Source organism: Eucalyptus grandis, chromosome 7 (assembly GCF_016545825.1).
Source record: "Eucalyptus grandis isolate ANBG69807.140 chromosome 7, ASM1654582v1, whole genome shotgun sequence".
In the NCBI taxonomy this organism is placed as follows: domain Eukaryota; kingdom Viridiplantae; phylum Streptophyta; class Magnoliopsida; order Myrtales; family Myrtaceae; genus Eucalyptus; species Eucalyptus grandis.
Genome location: NC_052618.1, coordinates 26867206 through 26886729, shown reverse-complemented (window position 1 = coordinate 26886729; position 19524 = coordinate 26867206). Strand labels below are relative to the sequence as shown.

At 41.5% G+C, this 19524-nt stretch overlaps 2 protein-coding genes across 4 annotated transcripts; one reads left to right on the top strand and one right to left on the bottom strand.

The window, feature by feature from the left end:
- Positions 1–7292: 7292 nt before the first annotated feature.
- Positions 7293–12300, top strand: LOC108960891 (putative disease resistance RPP13-like protein 3). Its single transcript, XM_039317672.1, has 4 exons — positions 7293–7717; positions 7779–8904; positions 10586–10637; positions 12116–12300. The coding sequence occupies exons 1-4, from the start codon at positions 7293–7295 to the stop codon at positions 12298–12300; spliced, it is 1788 nt and encodes a 595-aa protein (XP_039173606.1).
- Positions 12301–14241: 1941 nt separating this feature from the next.
- LOC104453199 (LAG1 longevity assurance homolog 2) lies at positions 14242–19477 on the bottom strand. 3 transcript variants are annotated; one of them, XM_018859800.2, is made up of 6 exons: positions 19285–19477; positions 15986–16194; positions 15364–15519; positions 14952–15137; positions 14687–14865; positions 14242–14543 (listed from the first exon to the last, which is right to left on the bottom strand). In XM_018859800.2, the coding sequence occupies exons 1-6, from the start codon at positions 19303–19305 to the stop codon at positions 14524–14526; spliced, it is 771 nt and encodes a 256-aa protein (XP_018715345.2). In that variant the 5' UTR covers positions 19306–19477; the 3' UTR covers positions 14242–14523. The 3 variants fall into 3 exon arrangements, with proteins under 3 accessions (XP_018715345.2, XP_010066021.2, XP_039173922.1); XM_010067719.3 differs by lacking the exon at positions 19285–19477 and adding an exon at positions 16821–17103; XM_039317988.1 differs by lacking the exon at positions 19285–19477 and adding an exon at positions 16379–16805.
- Positions 19478–19524: the final 47 nt, after the last annotated feature.

The following is a 19524-nucleotide window of genomic DNA, read 5'->3' as shown; positions in this document are numbered from 1 at the left end:
TACGTTGGATATTCGTGCACCTATCAAGCCAACAGCTCTTTTTGATGCCAAATTCTCTTTAACAAGTTCAGATAAGTGACTTAAAGAGCTATCATCAATTAGTGATATGTGGTCAGCATGCTCGAGAACATGTTCAGGTAGACTGGAAGGGCAATAGGATCCATGGATCTCCAGATACTGCCCTGTTTCTTTAGGATGAGGAATTCTTCCCTGAGAGTTGATATCCATCAGTAGGCCCCTGTCTCCAAGGTCATATATCCTTCCATTTTTATTTCTGGGAAGCCAAATAGAAAAGTGGAATTTTTGGAAGCATGTATCCCACAACTTAGGATTTTCTTCCAAGAACTGGAGAAATCTGCTACCACATATTGATATGGAAGACCGGTCAGGAGATGCGGAATTCTCAGAACTTAGGGATTCACAGGCTCCCAAGTGGAACTCCTCTGGAATATACTTTTTCTTCTTCCGGTCAACTTCTTTAATGTGCTTCATATCCTGAAGATTGAGCTTCCCTAGACTAGTCCGATTTTAGACATCATAAGGAAATTCTTTTATTTTTGTCCCTGAAAGATCCAGAACTGCCAAGTTGGTAAGAGACTTCAAATTTTCCATTTCTTCCAAATCAGCACAATCTCTCAGCAGTAGTTGTTGGACGTTGCTAAAAGACTCGAGGGTAGGTAAGAACCTTACTTTGGTCCCCGATAGATCCAGCAGCTCAAGCTCCTTTAGGGCATCCAGCTCAGATACTTTACAGGAGCAACCTCTTAGAGACAGTTCCCTAAGGTTAGTGAGGTAGGACACAGACAGCAATTGTTCAAATTTTATTTCAGAGAGGTTGAGAATTCTTTGATTGCTCATATGGCGAAAAAATTCGAGTTTTATGCTCAAAGATTTTGCACCAAAGTGGTCGAGTACCTCTAGGTTCAACAGAGCTTCCAAGGAAGGAAGGTCTTTCAAGTAGGTGCAATTTCTCATTATTAGGTGATGGAGGCTGATAGGAAAGCAACTTGAAGAAGGCTTTTAATTGTAGTCTCTGAAAGATTGATGGTCTTCAGGTGAGACATGCCCCAAAAGGAGTCATTGCTTGCTACCACCAACTCCGAGCATCCCGAGAGATCAAGAACTTCCAGTTTCTGAAGTTAACTCAAGTTTGGCAACCAAGTGAGGAATTTACCATTCTTCACCGAGTGCAAACGAAGTTCAGAATTTTCAGAAAGTAATGTCAGAGCTTTTATTTTAGAATTTGAGAGAATGAGTTAGCGAAGGGAATTAAGATGTTCGAATGACTCATCTTTGAATTCTTCCAATATAGAGGCATCAGAAAGGTTCAGCTCCTCAAGGCCTTGGAGGCCCTGCGTGAATGGCAATTTTGGAAGCTCCACACAACCACTCAAAAGAAGATGAGATAAGCTGCTGATGTTGCAAGGTAGCTTATTTACAGCACTACCCGGGAGATCCAGAATTCTAAAGTGAATCTGAGTTTGCAGAGAATCTGCTTGTAACTCTTTCAAAGATGTTGCCTTCGAAAGCTAAAAATCTCTAGTTTAGGTAATGGTTTTAGGGTGGGAACTCTTGCCAGGGATGGACAGTCACTTAAGTGGAGTTGAGTGAGCTCTCCCAAATTGCGAAAGTAGGGCAAGCGCCCAAGCTTGGTTTTGGATAGAATGAGAATTTGAATTTTCTGGAGAGAAGAGAGGCTCTTGACCTGGATATTTGTGAAAGAGTCTGAACCAGAAGAAATCGAACACTTCAAGTTTTGCCAATGAAAGCACTTCCTGTTTTGCTGATTCCTTTGTCTTCAATAATTTAAAATCACACAATTGTTTCAAATTTGGACAATTTCTAAGAATGAGCCAACGGAGTTCACTCTGATTTAAGACAGAAGCAGGAAGCCACTTAATGCCAACTTCAGATAAGCTAAGAGATCTAAGATCTTTCATATGCTCAAAAAGATCATCATGGATTTCCTCCACAAAATGAGCCCCAGATATCTGAAGAATGAGTAACTTCGTAAGTTCATGGATCTCATCTACATTCTCCAGCAGGCGACAGCCCCTCAGATCAAGTACTTGAAGCTCCCTCAATATTGAAAGTTCTAACGGCAGCTTTTTGAACATCGGATTTAAGATGACCAGAACTGTAAGTCTTTGTATGCGTAAGGGACTTCCCTGCAAAAACGAGCACCATCTACAAGGAGTGTGGACATCTCGCTCCTTTTCTCACTACGTGTTTTGATCATCCCATTGGTCTGTATAACCATCCAAGACCAGCCCAAGTTTGGCCACTCAGCACACTAGCCATGCCAACAGATGCAGACCTGCTAAGTCCATATCGTCAGTGATCAGTGACTCCCAAAGCATCACTTTCCGTATAAACATAACTATTCTCCTTTTCTCTTAGAAATCCGCAATCTTTGAGCTCCATCAGAGTATGATGTCCCTCCTCATAGGCCTTCTCAATATGATCATGGTGATCAAAATACCCTTCCAGTAACCAGTGACTTATCAGCTCATTGTCATGGATGCTATCATGATGGAGAAACAAGCATCTGCAGTGCCAACAGCACTTATTGGCAACATTTTATACACATGCTGTAATAATGTTTCGATATCAGCAGATTCAAGTATAGAGACCGCTTCTTCAACAGCATTGTCCAATTCAAAGTCCTTCACATTATTCATGGCTTCTGCCATCATAATAATTGCCCCAGGATGACCTGAGGTATTATTCAATAGCTGCAGACAGTCTTTCAAACGCAGTTGCCCTAGAAGCTGCCGCCTTGACCCTATTCTGCAGTAAATTTGATGAGTCAACATCAGACAGGAATTTGATTTCATATGATCTTCTATCTTCAGTCCAAATTGTATCCCCATTTCCCTCATTGCCAATACCGGTATCTCTGCCACTTCTTATGATTAAAGCCTTAAGAAGGTGCCCATGGAGGATGTTGCTTAAAGCAAAAAGAATTTTCTTTTCATCCTTGTTAATAATATCATCCAGAACTGCAAGAAGATATGGATCTTTTCCAGCCACAGCAACATCTTTCTGATCAACCTTCACTGTTGCTTTTGGTTCAGGCTTTCCAGATTTCTTCTCTTCTGTCTTTGCAGTTTTCATTTGTTCAAGTTACGCAGATTTCATGATGCAAGCCTAGGGTAGGCTTTCTCAAACAATAGGATCAGGAGAGTGACTCGTGCACGGGAAACAGGACAAACAGGAATTTCAGCACTGCGCAAGCTCAGGAGAATATTCGTATCTTTGTCGATACAGATCGGATCGACCTGATTCCAAAACCAAATGAACAAAGACTTCTGGATCTACAATTTCTATGTTTTGGTTTTCTGAAATAAGCACTGTAGGATGGTCGAAATTGGGTTGGAAATAACGAACAAAATATGAAAAGATAGAAACTCCGTTGGTTGCTCTTCTAGGCTTCCAAGGAAGTTGAGGGGCACTGATTCTTCTAGATCGATGACTGCAATTCTTCAAGGATGCAGATTTCAAAAGCTCCGACTCTTCAAGGACGGACTGAAAACTCTTCTAGGTTTTCAAGGAGATGAACTCTACAAGGTCCACGATACTTGCTTCAAGCAAAGTTTTTCGTTCATCAAAAGCTGTTCGTCTTCTACCAGAAATTGGATGGCTTATATCGTCAAAGAAATAAAAACAGAGCATTGAAACTAGGAGAAATAAAGACAGAACATTAAAACTAGGAGAAATAATAAAAACATAACGTCTTCATTAAAGACAGAACATTAAAACTAGGAGAAATAATAAAAACATAACATCTTCATGGCTCCCAAGGTGTCTTTCCAGCTTCCGGGATGGACTCAAGATGTTGTTATGGCTTCTCGGTTTCGTCAAGCTTTAATGCAGGCCGATCTTCTTGGTCGAGAGAGCCGGTCTTCAATGTAGGCTGCATCATCCTCCCCATCTTTTAAAGAATTCGTCCTCGAATTCTTGCCATCATCATCGAAGAATCTCCCACCCTACTAGGTGCCAACGTAATCTTCTTGCCTCTAAATTCAAAAGAATATGTATTTCGATAACCATCATGCATAGTCCTCTTATCGAATTGCCATGGTCGACCAAGAATAATGTGACTAGCATCCATCGGCAGAACATCACACCATATTTTGTCACTATAAACAGAACCAATGGATAGATTAACAAGGTAGCGTTTTGAAATAGTTACCTCAGCACCTATCTTCAACCACAACATTTTATAAGGTGTAGGGTGCGCTTTTAATTCCAACTTCAGCTTGTTTGCTGCTATTTTAGAAATTATATTCTCACAACAACCAGAGTCAATAATTAATTGACATACCTTTCCCATGATTGTGCAAGCAGAATGGAAAATATTGGTACGCAGCCACCTATCTCAAAGTGTCATCTCGAGGAGTAGGAAAATTTTCCTCACCATAAGAAGTTCGCCGGTGTCAGCATGCACTATTTGTTCATCATCCGCAGCTTCTTCATCATTTTTCAACTCCTCTTCAAGTGGATTCTCAGCATTCTCATCAGAATCATCATCTACCAAAAAGGCTTTACCGGCCGGTCGATTCTTATTGATTTGACAATTACTAGCACGATGACCCAACTCCCCACAAGAATAGCAACATGTCTCGGATGTAGCAGGTTGCTTTGAAACATGGGGTAGGGTAGAAGGCTTACTAGCAAATTGCTGTCTCCGAGAATGAGAGCGCTCCATTTTGAGTGCCCGTTGGTGTGCATCTCCTAAGTCCCAAATGTTGAGGACTTCCAAGGCGTCTTGAATATAAAATTGAAGACCGTTCAAGTATTTGTTCACAAGCACATCCTCTGGGTCCTGGATATTGTTACGAATCACCAACTCATTGAATTCATTGGTGTATTCGTCCACCGTTCGTGTACCTTGTTTTAGATTTTGGTACCGTTGGTAGAGCTCTCTCTTATATCCTTTGGGAAGAAAATATTTTTGAATCTTGCCCTCCATCTTTCTCCACGAAGTGACTTGTGCTTTGCCAATGGCTTGGTGAGTTTGTTTTTCACGTCTCCACCAAGCAATCGCCTTGCCTCGGAATCGCATAGCAATGATCCCAACGCGACGATTCTCCGGAACATTTCGATGCTCAAACACCTCATTCACAAGTGTTAGCCAATCAACAATTTCATCGGAGACTCATTACCTGTAAATTTTGGAACATCTTTCTTGATTTCCTTTTCCCAATCTGGCTCACGAATATGTTGTAAACGATGTCGAACATGCCTCCGACCTTGAATAGATTGAACACTCTCCGAAGAGGAAGAGTCACCATGGGAATCTTCAGTCCTGGAACGGGGTGGAGAATTATTTGCTTCAGCCCTCAATCGCTGAACTTCTTGCGTCAATTCATCAATTTGTTGTTGCATATTCTCAGCGAGTGTGTGTAATTCATTGAGGGGAAGGGTTCTGCCGCCACGATGCCTAGCTTGTCTTGGAGGCATTGTCCTCTCCTCCAAAGCTCTGATACCAAATGATGCAAGCCTAGGGTAGGTTTTCTCAAACAATAGGATCGGGAGAATGACTCGTGCACGGGAAACAGGACAAACAGGAATTTCAGCACTGCACAAGCTCAGGAGAACAGTCGTATCTTTGTTGATACAGATCGGATCGACCTAATTCTAAAACCAAATGAACAAAGACTTTTGGATCTACAATTTCTATGTTTTGGGTTTTCTGAAATAAGCACTGTAGGATGGTCGAAATTGGGTTGGAAATAACGAACAAAATATAAAAAGATAGAAACTCCGTTGGTTGCTCTTCTAGGCCTCCGGGGAAGTTGAGGGGGCACCGATTCTTCTAGATTGATGACTGCAACTCTTTAAGGATGCAGATTTCAAAAGCTCCGACTCTTCAAGGACGGAGTGAAAACTCTTCTAGGTTTTCAAGGAGATGAACTCTACAAGGTCCACGATACTTGCTTCAAGCAAAGTTTTTCATTCATCAAAAGCTGTTCGTCTTCTACCAGAAATTGGATGGCTTATATCGTCAAAGAAATAAAGACAGAGCATTGAAACTAGGAGAAATAAAGACAGAACATTAAAACTAGGAGAAATAATAAAACATAACGTCTTCATGCTCCCAAGGTGTCTTTCCAGCTTCCAGGATGGACTCAAGATGTCGTTATGGCTTCTCGGTTTCGTAGAGCTTTAATGCGGGCCAATCTTCTTGGTCGAGAGAGCCGGTCTTCAATGTAGGCTGCATCATTTCATCAAGTTAAGCTTTTTTAGTATTCTCCGATTCAGACTTTCCAAGTCCACTTCTCGCTCCTGTTGCTCAATCTCAACATTATCATATGTTTCCCGCTCCTCATTAGAAGAAAACACAGACAGCTGAATGGCAATAATTTCAACAAGAGATTTGACTTCATAATTATATCCTGGGACCACCCAAATAGTTCCACAGGAGGAGCCGTCAAGTATGGCAGACTTACACATCTGTTTTGCCATCCATGTCTTACCCGCTCCAGCTTCTCCCAAAAGTCAACTGTTTTCTTGTTATCATCACTTTGAAGAGCTGAAACATGTTTTTTCCGAGTTTCCAGAGAATCTGTTGGGTTGGCCATTGCTGGCAAGGGCAACTGTACAAATAGGACATTGATTAAGGATGATTTTCTTTTCTTTTTCTTTTTTGGCTGGACTATACTTCTAAGTTAACCATAGCTCAACTGTTCCACATACACCACTTAATATGTTAGTGCTTCAATACAAGCGTGCATTGTCAAATATCAACTGCAAAGGCTCAAAAGGGTAAAGGAGTGGGGGGGGGGGGTGGTTAATGACCTTCAGGTAGAAAATTTAACTACTCCAACCTGGAAACCAGCAATGTAAAAAAGTTTATTGTCTCATCAAACACGAATATCATGTATTATTACTTCCAGCCTCTAGGAGGCCCCTGGTACAATAAGAATGATTGCATTACTTTTAACCAACGTGCCCGATATTTTCCGAATGCAATAAGTTGATTATAGCCTAACCATGTAGTTTTTCAAATTCTTGCAGCCATCCTCACAAATCCAATATAGAAACAATGGAAAACTAAAGTAATCACCATACTCTGCCATGTCGTAAGAAAAGTCAGCATGAAGGAGCTTATGATCTAACTTCCACATTCTGTTAAGTTCTGATCAGTCGGCCAGGATAAAAGAATAGCACTGCATGGTTGTCCTATGGGAGACTTGAATTTCTTCCAATGAGTCCATTGTGAAAATTAGGTCAAGATCATCAGCTTTAAACATGTGCCAATATCAAAATTCGAGGCTTTTACATGGATGTGCCATGATAAAAGAGACGATGGCGCCAAGCTAAGAGTGATTTCAGTTGTCGGCGAGGAAGCCATCGGCAAAACAGCTCTAGTGAGGAGCGTCTACGGCAGAGCGGATGTTAAGCATCATTTCGACTGCTGCACTTGGGTCCGGGTTGGGCCGAAGCCTAACCTGGTTCATCTCATGATCGACTTGCTCAAGCAGCTGAGGGTCCCAGAATTGCGAGATGTGGATTGTATGAACGAGGAAAAGCTGTCCGACGTCCTCCAAGGATTCCTGATGGAGTGCTGTTATCTGACGGTCCTGGATGACTTGTCCGATCTCCTTCTCATGGACAAGCTCTTGATAAAGGTGCTTGCAGACTCGAGGAACGGGAGCAGAGTAATCATCACGACTCGTAACAGCAAAATACCCTCTTCCACTGATCCCTGGTATGCCACGCATCTCGAGTTGACCCCCCTCAACCAAGAACAGAGCAACAAGTTATTGAAGGGATAGTAGCAGCGCTTTCGATGGGGTCAATCCGGACGGAGAACTCCTCCCTCTCAAAGAGAGGATTCTTAGCAAATTGGGCGGTTCTCCTACCAAGATCGTTCTACTCGGAGGACTTTTATCCACCACCACGTTGAGTGGATGCACCAAGCTTGTCGATCAGCTTCCCGGTCGTCCCACACTCCAAGATATTGTGCATTTGAGCGTTAATGACCTTTCAGAAGGGTTAAAGCAATGTGCTCTGTACTTGACTCTGTTCCCTAAGGAATCTGAGATTCCCACAAGGAGGCTCTTCAGACTTTGGTTAGCTGAAAATCTCGTATCTTCAGCGTCGGAGAACAGTGCAGAGGCATGTTTTGAGATTCTGGTGTCTAGACACATGATCAAGGAAGCTCGACAGAAATGGGACAGGAGTGCCCAATCGTGCCGCTTGCCTGGATTGTTGCACGATGTCTTTTATCAGATGGCTGAGAATGAAAGATTCCTCAAGATCTTTGACTGTTCTATTCATGATAAAAAGAATTCCGATGCCCCGCGTATGGCCATACATAGGGATATTTCAGGAGTAGGAGAAGCAAATGCGCACATGAATGTGCCCGAAGCAGGACGAGAGCGATTAGAAACAAATGCACAAGAAGCACGCGTGGAGATCACACCTGCCGAGCCAGATCAAAGACTGTCCACCAGTGAAAATTCCACGCCGCCGCTTGGTGTCCAACAACTCCTTTCCTATGTGTCATTCAACACCATGAAGCTGGGAACACAGGCCGGAGAGATAGTGGCGTTACTTAAACCATTAGTGCCGACAAGGGACTTGAGTTTGCTGAGGGTACTTGATCTTGAGGGTGTCTACAAGCCTTTTCTTCCGGAGGAGCTTGGCAACATATTGCCGAACGTAAAGTACATGGGACTCAGATGGACTCTTCTTGAATCGCTTCCAAAGTCAGTGGTGCGATTGTCTTGCCTGGAAACTTTGGATCTGAAGTACACTAACATAACCCAAGTGCCAGTTTCTATTTGGGAGGTAGAGAGTCTGCAACACCTATACATGAATGAGGTGTCCTTTAACAAGTCCGTTCATCCTCAACTGCATTCCAAGAAATCTTTGAACTGCAACATCCAAAAGGTTTTGGCTAAAAGTCCAACATTTAATTGCAGAAATTGGTGTCAAACAAGCTATTCCGACAAATGTACACATTTGCTTATCACCAGTCAAGATTGACTCATTCCTCTCGAAAAATTCACCAGGGACAAGAACTTGAGACAAAAGCTTATGCATGCTATGCATGCACAAGGGTAAAAGTAGACTAAATATGCTGTAAGGAGCAAATCAATATGGATCAAAGACTTTGATCAAATGTATTTTTCCCACAAAACAAGAAGGGAAGAGAGACTGTGAAGTTGCAACAACAGGTTAAAAATGGCCAGGTTCCTTTTGAAGAAACCTTCTTTGTTCCTCTTCCCTTAATAAAGTCTCATACTCTGCAACACAAATCGCTTACTGGAAGTATGAGATTTTGTGGGAACACTTTGCCTCATGCTTAATCTGGTCTTTTACCTAGTACTATGTGAGGAAATTTAATTAGGAAGGTAAATGGGGCCTAGAAAGATTCAAAATCAAGATCTTCAGCTCTAATAATATACGAAATTTTATGGACCACTACTAACTATTTTCAAAGCTCACGCCATTGACGAAGGCATGACTTATTTTATTTATTTATTTATTTATTTATTTTATATCAAGGATTTGGCCTGACACACATTATGAGTGCTCACGACCACTACTGGCCCGACTTGCCCAATGGAGACCACCGACTATACCTGGAGGGAGGCTAGCACATGACCCCACCACCATAGTCCCTTACTTAAGACGTGTATAACAGCGCGGAGATTCAAACTTTCAACTGACGCTAGATCTATTCGCATGTCTCGCCAACCTGACTGCCCACCTGGTGGGTAAGGCATGACTTATTTTTTAAATACTATAACATGAAGAATTAGTAAAATCACTTCAAACATCTTTCTTAGCTCAAAATGTAAGCCACTTTTAGCCATATTAACAAACTCTCATTCAAGAAGTTGGGTTCTACATTTGTTTCTTGCTCTATAAATCTCGCGACAAAGTCTACTTTCACAATTTCACCTAATATTTGTTTAGTTCTAGCTAAGTCTGCCCTTCAAGTTAGTTCTGAAAAACTGAGCATGAAATTGTTCTAAATGCCTCAAGACTCGGACGGAGCTGAAACGTAAATTTACGTACGATTGAAAGCATTCTTAGTCAAAGAATTCCCAAAGGTTACAAAGTCATCCAACGCTAAGTAGGAATATATATGAGATCGACAATTGACTGAGCTCCCTCCCCCTTCCCTTTCTATTTCTTTTTCTCTTTCCCTTTCCCTTTCTATTTTCTTTTGGTCTTCAATTTTTCCTCCGATAATTTCTTTATTGAAATTTCGGACTCGTCGATAATTTGACGGACAATGAGACGTGGTCCTAAATGTGACACGCTCGAATATTCAATTCCTGAAACCAAATCAAATTCCATGGTTAAAATCGACCGAACGTGATTTTAGTCCAATCCAACCAATTAAGTAGCTTTTAGGGATTTTACCGCGGATATATCCCTTAACGGCTTCACCCAATATGTTAGTTAACTCGTGAGTGATCAGCTTAGAGAAAAAGGACCATAGGCGTGCCGACAATATGCACATTTCATTTTATCGAAACGGGATCAAATTTCAGGATGTCACATCGAGGATTCGCCAGAGCATGTCCTTGTTAGCTTACGCCGATTTGGGGTCTCACAGGCCTCCGCGGTGGAGGACCAACAGCAACTATACGTCGGGGGAAAGTGGCCTAGTAACCCACCGTCGGGCCCCCTGTTTTAATCGTTAGCAACACAGGATTTCAAACCTCAACCTCCATGCGCTGGAAGGAGAGATTTCAACCAACTGCGCTACTCATGGGTGGGTAGTTATTACTTATAGTTTATATGCATTCATATTGACAATCTAATTAGCATCAATTCTACTAAAAATCAATAATCCTTATTTTAATTTCAGATCCATATAGATAGATAAGTAGGCAACTTTTAAATATTACATGAAAGCGAAATTTCCAAAATTCAACCTAAGAGATAAAAAGTATAGATTTTTTTTTTCCAAAAATAATACAACGAGGGTTAAGTATGCTTTTGATGTTTTGACTATTCACGCACATTGGCAATCGAATCAATCAAACTTTTTTTTTTTTTTTGTGAAATATATCTTCATCTAAATCATGCGGTCCTCCCATACTTGCCAACGTGGCAACACTGGCATAGTAAAAGATGAGAAAATATTGGGTAGGTCCGGAGCTCCAAGTTAGCAAATGCCTCGGTCACTTGCTGATCATCGCATGTTCCGCGCGGGCCCACTTGTTAGGAGAGGCAACCCTCTTGTCTCTTTTCTCTCTCCTCAGTGTCTCCGTTGCTCTCTTTGTCTCTAATAGCCTTCTCCATTACCTTTTGTTTGCTCTCTCTCACTAGGATTTTAAGGGCGCGTTTAGTAATATTTCTGTTTTTGGGAACAATTTTTTTTTTACAAAAATAGTCATTTTATATTTCTATTTCCTAGAACAATTTCAGAGTAAAAGAATGAGTTTGGTAATTATACAATTTTTTTTTTCTTGAAATAGAAAAAGAATAAGAATGGTACGACTCACAAATTTTTTATAATGTAGATTTTTTTTTAATTTTTTAATAATTGTTTTAGATTTTTCTTTTTTTCCATCTCTTCTTCTTCTTGCTCCTCCTCTAGTCGGCAGTGTCCAGCGAATGACAGTGGCCGACGAGCGGCAGCGGGCGGCAAGGAAGAAGAAGAAAAGAAAAAAGGAAAGAAAAAAATTACTTATTTTTAAAAATTATTCCCAACAACAAAATGTTACTTTATTTTTTTTTTTTTTTTTTTGGTGGAAGAAATGTAAAATAGAGAAGCGTTATTTTGTTCTATTTCTTGCTTCTATTTCAAATTTATGCCTCGCCTACTTTTCTATTTTGAAGAATAGAAAAATTAATTGACAAACATATTTATGTTTTTTATTTATTTTCATTCTTTTTTTTTCGAGGAATAAAAGAACATAAATTGGAAGAAATATAAATGTTATCAAACGGAGCCTAAATCTCCAAATTTTCTCTGAATTTTCTTGGCTAAGAAGAACAAACCAACTGGGGTACTGGGGAAACCCCATCTCGAGGATTAAAATGGAGTTTTCCATTTTGGTTGAATAATCAACATTGCCGAGCAAACTATCGCCAAATCCTGAGCACGTGTAAAGATTTTATTTTCTGGCTAATGAAGAGGAAGATGGGAAAACAGAGAACTGCGATATTCTTCCTGGACCGGATTATTCACAAGTCCCTGAAGCAGAGCTTGCGGCTGTCATATTGGGCGTTGTCGAGGTGACGGCCTCAGTGTCTCTAGCACTTTTTGATGGGTTTGCTTCTTCCTTTCCAGAAAGAAGTCGTCGTGGAGCTGCCGGTTGAGGGTGTCAAAAAAAGCAAGAGTGAGAGACGAGAAGGGTGAGAAAAAAAATGGTGACTGAGACGGAGAGGGGTGGGAGAAGTAACGGAGACCGGTAAAGGAGAGAGGAGAGAGAAGAGAGGACGTTGCCTGAAAAGTGAGTCTCGTGCGAGACACGTGACGATCAGCGAGTGGATGGAGCGTTTACTGACTTGGAGTGCTCGACCTACCCAATATTTTCTTGGTGGTGAAAGATTGCCATGTGGTGTAAACACGGTGGTGACATGGCACACCACATTCAACTTGCTCCATCACTAGCTAGTGAAGGCCGACGATACTCATATGTCGCCAGCCTACCCAATATTTTCTCGGTGGTGAAAGATTGCCATGTGGTGTAAACACGGTGGTGACATGGCACACCACATTCAACTTGCTCCATCACTAGCTAGTGAAGGCCGATGATACTCATATGTCGCTGGCTTACCCAATATTTTCTCAGTGGTGAAAGATTGCCATGTGGTGTAAACGCGGTGGTGACATGGCACACCACATTCAACTTGCTCCATCACTAACTAGTGAAGGCCGACGATACTCATATGTTGCCGGCGAGGGTTACTCGGTCACACCATGACCGCCCTTGGCAGGAGGGGTGGGGGCATTGTCGATACCTCCCTCTCTCTTTTATTTGTTTTTGTTTTTGTTTTTGTTTTTTTGTTTTTTGTTTTTTTTTTTGTCTTAGATAAATAAGTTACCAATATCATAGAGGACACGTCTTAAAATAAGGCAGGTGAATAAGGGTGAGGTTGGCAAATGCTTCGACTGTTTAGATTTAGCATCTCTCTTGAGTCCAAAGATTTTTTTTTTTTTAAAGCAAATAGTATTTGATAAACACAATGGAAAAGTACATTGGAAAGTAAATTTTAAAATGAGATTTTCTTTTTTAAAATAAAGATGATAAGTGCATTCGATATTTAAAAATTTGTTACGAAAGTATAATTAAGTTCTAAAACTTTTAAATGGTGCAATCAGTAGAAGAAATTGATCTTGATCGGATCAATACCCACAACAGAGAAGTGATGCTTCATGCTCGAATTTCCTGTTCAAACGCAATCTCTTTAGGCTTTAGAAGTATAGTTTCATCACGCCCTCTAATACCCGCAACGGAGAAAGTTGATGGGTGAATGCGCGATTAGCCATGTTTGCTTCCATCCCGTCTACATTTAAATTTGCTGTACATTTCATACTTCAGTAAGTTCCTGCACTGTATGAGGCAAGAGGTAAGCTTCCTGCACGTATTGCATCTGGTACACTCATAATCTGCGACTTGATGCACGTTGATCTGCACATGCGAATCGGCCCCTAAATGTGAAGAACTCGACGTCCAGTTGATGGGCTGGTTATGTGATCCCTTCTATTGACACGCCAAAATGTTCGCAGTGATGATCACAGAGGGGTCACCTCGATGCGCTGACATAATAATCCAGCATCCGCCATATTCACGAGATTCACAAGTCTTCTGCATTTCTCAGTATATATTTGTCATTTAAGATCTCGACCAACTGTTATATTTCTTCTACTCTTGCACAGGTTTGTTCATGCAAAATTTTCAGTATAGTGGTCGTCCATTTAAAATTCCTCCGGCTTCTTCTGTTCACTTTTCATCCTTGCAACATCTCATCTCCTGCTTTCTCTTGTTCTGAGTTAAAATTCCTCTGTTTTTGAAGGTTGGCTTAGGGGTTTTTCTTCAAAATGGGGTACATCTGGCTGAAAGCATCAGATTTAAAATATGAACTCTAATATCTATCCCAGAACATGGTGAGCAGAGCAACTACTCTCCCTCCCATCTTCTATCTTGGGTTTCTCCTCGTTAAAGCTCAAATAACCTTTGATTATCATGGCGAAAGTTTTGACAGTTTTCTTTGTCACCTCTTACATGCTCCAAGAAACCTCAAAGAACTAAATTGTAGCCACTTCAACAATGATTATTTTCTTTCGTAATGGTATGCCGATCATGGCATTATATGCTGTTAGTTCCAAAAAGAAATAAACTGAAGTTTTATCCATGGAGCCAAGGGGGAAACTTACACAATGCCTGTTTTTCATTTTATACACAAGAACTCATGAAAAGTGTCCTTAGTTGGACTGTGTATGCACTTCAAAATGAGTTCCTAACCGACGGTACATTCTCAACCTCTGCATCTACAAATAAGCTTGTCGAACTGAATTGGCTTGACACAATCTGCAATCTAATCATCATCCTCCGAATCTGCACCAGTATATATAGAGATCAGTAGTGAATTCACACTCCATAATTGAGGTTATAAACACACCGATATGGCACAGCCTGTTTCTTTGGACATCATGACTTCGTGTATCACACTATGTAAGGAAGTTGAGTTGAAGGCTTACCGGATCGTATATCTTCGCCCACTTTTCCTCGGTTCTTTAGCTGCCTTCTGATCATAGAGCATATTAGGACCCACCAATAAATGTGGAAGATGAGCAGCATCAGCAACATTGAGTTGAATATGTAATAAAGCAGTGTGGCATAAGCTTCCCCCATTGGCAAGTAATCACAAAGAGTGGTGCTGCACAATTTAAAGCAATCGTAAGCCCAAGGTATCCTAAAACCTGTAGAAGTAAATGAATTGAGATCAATTACATGAGGTCGCACCCCGTTGTTCTGATGACCCAGAATGGGAAGTATATTAGACGTAGCACGAGCCATGAAAGGGCGAATAATCCGAAGAAAACGCTCGCTCCAAGCTCATGTTCAGAGTACTTGAAAACTTTGGTAGCTGCTAAGAACACATCGCTCGCACCATGAAGTGCCAGGACAATCGCGCCAACTCGAAAGAAACTGCACAAGCAAGGAAAGTGTCTTGTGATAAGAAGACGCACGTTTTCATAAAATAGATTGTGCCAGCGGATAAGATGGGCAAAAAAAGTTCAATACTGTAGAGGTATAGATGAGACAAAGTTGATCTTCAATGACTAGTTTATATGCCATTTACAAGTTGCAAGTGCATTTTAGATATGGATTGACACGGCCTGTAATTCTCTGAGGGTATAGATGAGACAAATACCTAGTCAAGTATGAGTAGCCAATCAAGAAGACCGCGATTACATGATGGGACATCATGACAGGAAAGTCCTTCCTTCGAGTTTCCCAGGTAACAAGAGCAGCAATACTGTAAAGGTAGAATCCGCATTGGCATACGTAGATAAGCTTTAGAGGAAGCCTGAAATGATGAAAAACAGATGAGTACACGTGCTTCTGCAATTGCAACCTTTAAAATTTGACCAACGTTCTTGCATACGACTTGAAATGAAAGGACTCTTTGTACTGTAAAATAGGTGAGAAGCAGTGGTGTATATACAATGAAATAGCATTGCTTGTTTTATCAGCACTCTAATTCACAGCAGTAACACAATAATTTTTTGGCATGTCTGCTGAGCTAACACATTCACAGAGCCCTCCAACCTTTTCATTATTGCTAGCTTACGTTATTTAGCAACTTAAGCATGCTAGCAAATAACACAAATGAAAAGACAAAGAAGAGAGAGAGCTTAACAACTCGCCACGAACGACAAAAACACACTGAAGATGACAATAGATCACTGTGAAAATGCAATTCTGAGTATGTCGATAGTTAGAACTCAGAAATGCATCAAAGCTGTTAATCTCACAAGCACAAAATTACTTACTTCAACTCCTGGTTAGGCCAGCCTTCAAAATACTCTGATGTGTCCCAGAACCATGGCTCGTGATAAGTGATCTTGAGAACGCAAGATTCAACAGTGGCGTGGTATGTCAACTTCCACATAGATTCTGAACTTTTTACAATTTTCGCCTGGACCGCCTCATTGATTTTCAACTGCCCAGATCCAAGACAAAGCAACGAGATCGCAAGCCTCTACAAGATATTGTAAAAAAAAACAATGAAACAATTTCAGAAGTCACAAAATCCACAAAGTAAGATTTGCTGGGTGTAAAGAGCATTATACAAGTGGCTAAACACTAGCCTAAGCAGTATTTGCATGCATCGGGCTCACACGAATCGGGGGCACACAATCTGACCAATGGGTAATGGCGCGCACATGAATAAATTTCCCTAGTATCAGCACCGCGAGCGTCGAGCCATTTCCGGATCGCAGATGTATAACCATCATCTCCTCAACAGGTCTGCCAAAGCAATGCTGCTGTGTAAGCTTCAATGCTTCGTCGGCTCAGGCAAGCCGTCACACAACAATGCCATCTCCACAACCATTAATCTCTAAATTCCTGGAAATCCCATCTCTTCATCTGACCTTCCCCCTCAATCTAAGTATAGCTCGGATCACATGCTCAGGCAGGACACGCGAAATCGGCCTCACGAATCGTACGGAAAAACCCATCTCCCAGCTTCACAAATCTAAACGCGCGATCTTTAGCAATACCCAGCACGACATTTTCCCACGCCGGTCCCCACATATGCAAACGGCGATCGAGAACAAGAACACGCGCAAAAGGACGCCTACCCGACTAGCAAAGAAACCTTACACGGAAGACGAACCGGTCAAGGAAGGACCTGGCGGCGACGAAGCCGAGCGCGAAGCAGCCGGCGACGAGGAAATGCGGGGCGCTCGGCCCGCCGTCCCGATCGAAGAAGGAGCTCATGTGGGGCCCGGCGGCGGGGCGACCCGACCCGAGATCCGACCGGGGGCGTGGGGGGGGGGCAGGATTCCGGCTTCCCGGACCTCCTCCGGCGAGCGGAAACGCCGTCCGCGCCTCTGCCCTGAGTCAGCGCTCGGCGTGGGAAGGAAGGCAAGCTGAAGAACGGCGGAGAGCGCGGGGGGCCTCTCTGAATCTGGCGATCTTCACCATTTATAGATTCCTGCAAGCGCTCCTCTTTCCCTCCCCTCTCTCTCTCTCTCTCTCGACTGAGATACCGCCACGTGGCGTGGGGGTGCGGGGGAGGGGTGGGGCCCGTCATGGGCCAATGGGGGAGGCGCTCTTGCTTGGAAGCAACGGGTGATTTTTACTTAGGATGGGGAGAAGGTTGACACGTGACGAGTTCAGCCCCTCACCCAACCCCGGTTCAATTTGCCTGAGAAAAAGCTGGCTGTGTCGCCTGTTTATTGATGGCAAATTGACAATCAAGGAAGTTTTTTTCTTTTTATTTTTTACTTTTTTGGATTGGAACAATCAAGGAATTGATCGGTGAGTAGGTAAGTTGGTTCGACTTTGGATACTTCACCGCATAGGTCATAGAATCGAAATTTCGCAGCTAGTAACACGTTTTAAGTGGGGGCTATGGTGATGGGATCCTATACTAGCTTCTCCCTAAATATTAACATTTGGTCTCGGATGCACCGTGCATTCTATAGTTTGGCAGGCTCGGTGAATCCTGGGCATAAAAAAGAAGAAGAAAAAAAAACAATCAAGGAAGTTTTTTTTTTTGGTCAGAACAATCAAGGAAGTTGGTAAGGGAAAAATTGAAATTTTTGGGGGTTGAATGGATCGGATTCAATTGCAAAATGAAAAGATTTGTGCAAATTAGAACTGTCGCCATTGTTTTACCAAATATCTTTAAGTGAAGATGTTGTGTGTTGAGAGGAGCTGCTCTCTAGTTTGGATATGATTTGCTATGTGCCAATTCTATTGGTGGAGAATTCAATCTGGCAATTGGCAAAATACCTTAGGAGATATCATTTTTCATTACAAATCATCATCCATGGTTGGCAAGCGGGCAAGAAAAGCCACTTATGCTCATACTTCGATGGAAGAAGTGGCCGTGGTGCATTTGATTCTCCGGATGCACAATCTGAGGGTATTTTTGTATGAAAACTCCATGTCATGCATTAGAAATCTGAAATAGAGAGAGTGAACTTGAAGGAAAACATGAGAGGGAGTAGGGCATGGGCTATCACCTAGACATCGACAACACCTCATCCAGCTCAAGCAAGCTTCACAGCCGTGGTGTGGTTGTTGTTATTGCCAAGGCCTTATATTCGATGACCCAAAACATAAAGACAGCGTAGGCACACAAAGTTCTACTATAGTTTTACCGCAAATTCGTTTGTCATAGGAGAAAGGTCTAATCACAAAGGAAAGGAAAATGTGTTAATTGGGCCTTGATCAATGGGAAGAATTACTAAGAGAGTTATAAATTTATTGTAATTATGCCAATTCAGCTCTAAATTTTTTTTTTAATCAATTCAGTCTTAAATCTTTTATGATTGCGCCAATTCAGTCTATTCAAACAAATTTGGTTCGTCGGTACTAACGTGGACACTGGCCGACGCAGGCTATTTAGGGAATGTTGACATGACAAATTTTTAATAATAATTTATATTTTATTTTTTTCTTTTCTTTTTCTTTTTCATTTTTTTTCTTCTTCTTCTTCCTGTTTGACTTTTGACTTTCTTACCCGCAATGACCCGTTAAGAAAAAAAGAGGAAAAAATAATAACAAATTCGAAAAAAATATAAAATATTATTCAAAAATTACAACGTAAACGTTCACGAGGCGAGACAGCCAGCATCCACGTTAGCACTCGCATGCCAAATTTAGTCGGATGAACTAAATTAGTATAATTGCAAAAGGTTTAGGACTAAATTGACCATTTTTTATTTTAATTTGAATTGGATTCTCCATAAGAAGCACAAAATTATTCATTTATCTTTTTGACTAGTTGAGAATCTCCCGCGAACAAACTCGAGCTCATTACTCGATAGGCAACTTTTTCCGAATTATCTAAAGAAGAAAATATTGACGACTTCATGATGATTATCTTCATAGATGAACGTATAACATGGGTTTAGCGACAAACCCATCATTTTCACATGAATACTTCGCAGTAAATATACAATCACAACTGAACTTTGTATCAGAAGTCAATATGCAGCAAACCATAGAAGGAGCTCTAGATTTATTGCTGCCTGTAGATCCATAGGACAGGAGTACAGATGCAAGCGGATTGTATGCGAATATAAACCTGGAAAAAATAAGAATCTCGACATACCTGACCCAAACATAGAAACATTTTTGAGTGCAACGTTGGCGAAACGATCCCATTCCATTATCCCCCCAGACTTGGATGGGGAAAAGAAGAGGAAGGGCCATAGAAATGGGAAGTGATTTCATCAACGCTGCACTCAATAACGTTTCTGCATCATGGGAGCCTCTACTCTCCTCAAGCAGCCAGCAGCATAAACATCTTGCAATTTTCCAATATTTAGAGTCAGTCTTTTATAATGTAGTC